Source organism: Phyllostomus hastatus, unplaced genomic scaffold (assembly GCF_019186645.2).
Source record: "Phyllostomus hastatus isolate PE091 unplaced genomic scaffold, TTU_PhHast_1.1 phas_scaffold_129, whole genome shotgun sequence".
Classification (NCBI taxonomy): Eukaryota; Metazoa; Chordata; class Mammalia; order Chiroptera; family Phyllostomidae; genus Phyllostomus; species Phyllostomus hastatus.
This window is the reverse complement of record NW_025334009.1, coordinates 28,704,416-28,709,306: the sequence shown is the minus strand read 5'-3', so window position 1 is coordinate 28,709,306 and position 4,891 is coordinate 28,704,416. Positions and strand designations below refer to the sequence as shown.

The following is a 4,891-nucleotide window of genomic DNA, read 5'->3' as shown; positions in this document are numbered from 1 at the left end:
CTGCGTAAGGGACCTGTTAGCCTTGCTCTCAAGGGCAAGTTACTCCCATCTTCCTGGGCCTCGGGGTGCTCCCTCCTCTGTGGAGGTGAACTGAGGGCTGTGTGATATCAGTCACAGGTGGGCGGGTATCCCAGAGTCACTCAAGTGTCCACTCCCTCCAGCTGGCCTGCCCTGAGGATTTAGTCTAGAGTCTACAAAAGGCTCAGGGTTCTATTAGGAGTAAAAAGACAAGAGTCACTAACTTCTCTAGGTGTCTGTCTCACTGATCTCTGCAGCTCCTCCCTGCCCCCACCTCCAAAGGCCAAGACCTGCCCCTGGGGCCCCCACCACTCTCTGTGGCCCTTCCAGACCACCACTCACGCCTCCCTTCTCTAAAGCCCCTCTCCTCGCAGGGTCCTTCTGTCCTGTTGTGCCCACATTCCCCGCCTGGCCGCCGTCATTGGCCTTTCGGTCACCCCGCTTGTTCACAGAGGATGTGTGGCCGCGAGCGCACACCCATGTAGATCTTGACTTCCCCTGGGACTGCTCTCCTGTCAGTTTCAAACGCACCCCCTCCAGCTCAGACCCAGCTCCCCACCCCACCTGTGTGGGAGCTCTACCTCATCAAGACCGCCGATTCTCCACCACCTCTGAAGTCCCCCCTGCCTTCATTAAAACTCGTACTCATAGTCCATCATTGTTTCTCCTGTAACCCTAACTGCCTCTCTCTCCCTTCCCTGTGTTCCTCGGGAAAACCCCAAGTCTGCCTCAAGCATCTTCGTGGGGGAAGCACGAGCACAGGCACTCACCCCACGGACACATCTGAACACCCGCATTCCTACCCTGACTGGCTGCCTCACGGGCGGCCCTGGCCTGCCTTCTGTTTCTTTAATTGACTTGCTTTTCGATACCAAGATGAGTGACTACTTCATACCCTCTGAGAACACCTTTCACCCACATCCAGCTGACGGTCTCACTTCATTTCACCAAGAAGAGAGTCAAACTCCATTATCTTCCCATTAGTTTAGCCTCCTCATCCTCTCCAGGTTCCCACCCTCTCCTTCTTGAGCCCCATTAGGCTGCAGGACTGTCCCTCCTCCTATCTGAGGGCTCACTCTGGTCCAATTACAGCAGCCTTCTGCTATTTCTAGGCCACGCTCCAGTAGAGACGGCTACAAATCCCCTGCCCTCACCATTGAAAAACGCAGTCCAATTCCCCTACCCTTGTTTTGGGATCATTTGCCAAGATTCTTCCCCAGGGCCTTAACACATGCTACTCTCAGAAAAACCTCGGAACATTCCTCCCAACGCCCCATGTGGCTACTGCTTCTCATCATTCAGTTTGACCACGCCTCAGAGAAGGCCCTCCAAACCATCCCAGCTGAAAGTTAGAAATGTCAAGGTGGGATTGGCATCAATCCTTCATTGCCAACATTGACATAAATAAAACAAGTAGACAGCCATCATAATGAAAAGGATTAATTCTCTCTTCCTCTCTGCAGCAGGGGTCGGCAGCCTATGGCCCACTGGCTGGTCACTGGGACTTAAAAAGTTGTATTGAGCCCTGGCTTAGTGGCTCAGTTGGTTAGAGTGATGTCCCCGTTCCCCACAGTTGTGGGTTTGGTCCCTGGTCAGAGCATGTACAAGAAACAACCGATGAATGCAGGATGGAACAAATCAATGCTTCTCTCTCTCTCTTCCTTCCCCAATCCTCTCTTTAAAATAAGTAAAAAATTTTAAAAATCAGTTTTATTGGAAAACAGCCACACCCATTTATTTATGTATCATCCATTTCTATTTCCGACATGGCAGAACCAAACAGTCACTACGAAAACCTAAAATATTTGCCTATGGCCCTCACCCCTAGATCCCCAATACCTCAGACACATTGTTGAAAGACCTAAAGGGCTGAGAAGCCCACCCAGAAGCCCTTCTTTATTGGGAGGCTCTTTTTGTCACAGCATGGGTAGACCAGGACTGGGTCAGCTTCCTTTTGATGTCCCCAGAATCTAAGGGATCCAAAAGATGAAAATACTGAAGCAGTTGCATCAGGACTCAGATGTGTCAAGTTCAAGGTCAGGCCAAGGAGAATAAGCCATTTCCTCACCCGTTCTGTTCAGTTTCACAAGAGACAGGTGTTGGTTAGAGCACATTTTTAAAAAAAGATTTTATTTCTTTATTCTTAGAGACAAGGGAAGGGAGGGGCAAAGAGAGAGAAACACCAACGTGAGAGAGAAACATCAATCGGTTGCTTCCTGCATGCGCCCCGACTGAGAAGACTTAACCCGCACCCCAGGCATGTGCCCTGACCGGGAATCAAACCAGCAACCCAACTGACTGAGCCACACCAGTCAGGGCTGGTTAGGACCCTTTACCACCTTTCAGAGTATACTGCTTTGGCCAACTCCCAGGCAAGGGTACAACCACTTTCAGAAGGAAAAAGGGTCCTCTGCTTCTCTGCGCTCCATAACAATCATGAGCTGGGAGAGACCATGGACAGCAGCCATGTAGGAATGGGGTTCAGAAGCTCCTCCCCAGCAAGAGAGTGGGATGGTGACAACTTACGCCCCACATATGCCACTTCCTGGTTAAACTAAATTTTAGGGGTCAGGGAGGCACCAGCTTGTGTGTGGGCACAGACTTAGCATTCACATCTCTGGGGGCTGCCGGGATGCATGTGCAAAGGTACAGGGAGGAGGCAGGCTCTGGGAATTTGCCAGGGCTTCTGCGGTGAGCTGCAGATTTTTGTCCCTGATGCCATGAGTTGCTGAGAGCTCTCTGCTCAGAACATATTGCACACACTTCTTTCTTTTTAATACGTTACCACCTTCAGGCCCAGGCCTAGAAAACATTCCCTTTCTCCTCCCTCCCTCCGGAGTTCAAAGGTCCTGATCTCAGAGCTGAGTTCTTAAGTCCCACGGACAGAATCAGATTCCAGCAGTCCTAAGTCCTTGAGGACTTCCAGCAGCTGCTCCCGCGCAGCTCCAATAAAGGCGTTTTCCAGGAAGGTAGGCAGGCCTCCTACACCATCCCGCAGGGTATACAGGGGCACCCGCACCAGGCCCAGCACCTGTGAAAGGAGAAAGGCAGAGGAGAAGCTGGGAGCCCAGGTAGTTGCTCATCCCAGCCAGCCTTTCTAGATCAGACTCCTCACCCCTTCTCAGTCCAGCAGAACCAGACCCGGGGACTTGGATCTCCATAAAGCCTATGGGGCCCAGCTCTCTGCAGACAAGTAACCCAAGTCATACTATCCACCTCCGTAAAGGCAAACCCTTCCCAAACCACTAAACCTTTAGTGGCTGCCACCTCCAGGATGCCTGCTTGGCCCTATGTCAGATCTCAAAATGTGGTACCCAGACCAGCCATTGAGAAACTTCTGAAAAAATGCAAATTTTCAGGATGTTCCCTCTGTTGCACCACTGAACCAGGAATTCTGGGAGTGGGCCAGTAAGCACTGTTTTAATAGGCCTCCCAGATGATTCTGATAACTGCCAGTTTGAGAACCATCTCCACGCACCATCAGTCCACCTATTCCCCTAGCCTAAGTTCTAGGTTTCCCTGCCAAGTATCAGGGCACATCTTCCATCCAAGAAAAACAGGGGCCTAGGGTGCAATGCCTGGCCATTATAAATGGGGAGCAGAAGAGAGGCTTTGTTGGGTGTGCTCTAGAAAGTTAGTTACAGCAGCCAGAAAAGGTGGAAGAGGGGAGAGACCCTCGCAGGGAGACCAGTTTGGCTGGCTGTGGTCAGTCATCCAGGTGAAAGACGACCAACACCTCAACTACACCAGGAAATTGATTGGGCGGAGAGAGGTTATAGGGGTGGAGGTTTCTGGGCTGGCCACACCTCCAGCCCGTGGTCCTTGGCAAACGGCGCGCCCTTCTCCACTGCAGTCAGCTGCTCCAGCGTCAGACACTTGGCATAGAAGTGAGCCACCACCCGTGGGCCGGACGCCGCGTGAGAGCTGCGGTAGTTTGCCCGCTCCACGCGGAAGGCAGCCGCTGCCTCCCCCAGCTCCTCTATCAGCTCGCGGTTCAGCCCGTCCTCCAGGCTACCGTCCTGCAACTCCATGAAACCTCCGGGGAAGCCCAAACGCCCGTCAAAGCGCATCTGCATCTGCAGGGGAGGGAATCGGGGATTGCCTGGAGCTCCAGAGTCGGCCCCTGGGGGAGGTGGCGGGCGGGGAGTGGCCGGATGCGCCCCCTCCTCACCAGGATCGCGTAACGCAGTGGGATGCGGCGGAAGAGCAGCCCAGGGTCTGGCGCGTAGAGCAGCGCGTGGCACGCATGCCGCCAGTTAGGCCCCAGGGCCAGAGCTTCCTCCAGCTCCATCTTGCGCACCCCGGCTAAGGCCATCTTCTCTCCCCTTAGTTGTTCCCGCGGCCCACGTGGACCGGCTGGCGAATCCAACCAGGACCAGTAGGAGCCTGGGCGTGGCGGCAAGGGCCAATCTCTGCACGACTCAGGGGCGGGACCCAGGAGTTTGGGCGGTAACTGGCCGGGGCAGCGACCAATCAGGGCAGGGTTTGGGCGATGTCCTGGGCAGCAGGACGGACTCTAGGGATACCGAAACCTTGCTCTGGATTGGGCCTCGGGCGGTGCGGGCGTCCAGATCGTGGAGGGTAGAGGGTAAATTATGCCTACATCACAATCCGGCACCTGTAGAACTTCCCGAGTGCGGGTCTGGAGAGTGGGGCGCACGTAAGAGTTGTAACCTGAGCAGGATGTAATTAGGGACAAACCTTGGTTCCTTAGGGAGCCAAGGAACACAAGGAGCGCGGTCTGGCTGGGTCGGGAAGCACGGGGGCTGGGGTGGGGGTTGGAAAGGAAATGAGGCGGCTTTGGCTTCAGAGACGCGGCCTTTCCTAGGGCAGTGGGGATGGAGAGCAGCGATGGGTGTAACAGCTATCCTGA

The 4,891-nt window shown here is 54.2% G+C and overlaps 1 protein-coding gene across 1 annotated transcript; it reads right to left on the bottom strand.

Annotated features, from left to right (window-relative positions):
- Nucleotides 1-2,137: 2,137 nt before the first annotated feature.
- Nucleotides 2,138-4,353, bottom strand: NUDT16 (nudix hydrolase 16). Its single transcript, XM_045856940.1, has 3 exons — nt 4,190-4,353; nt 3,825-4,094; nt 2,138-3,049 (listed from the first exon to the last, which is right to left on the bottom strand). The coding sequence occupies exons 1-3, from the start codon at nt 4,331-4,333 to the stop codon at nt 2,888-2,890; spliced, it is 576 nt and encodes a 191-aa protein (XP_045712896.1). The 5' UTR covers nt 4,334-4,353; the 3' UTR covers nt 2,138-2,887.
- Nucleotides 4,354-4,891: the final 538 nt, after the last annotated feature.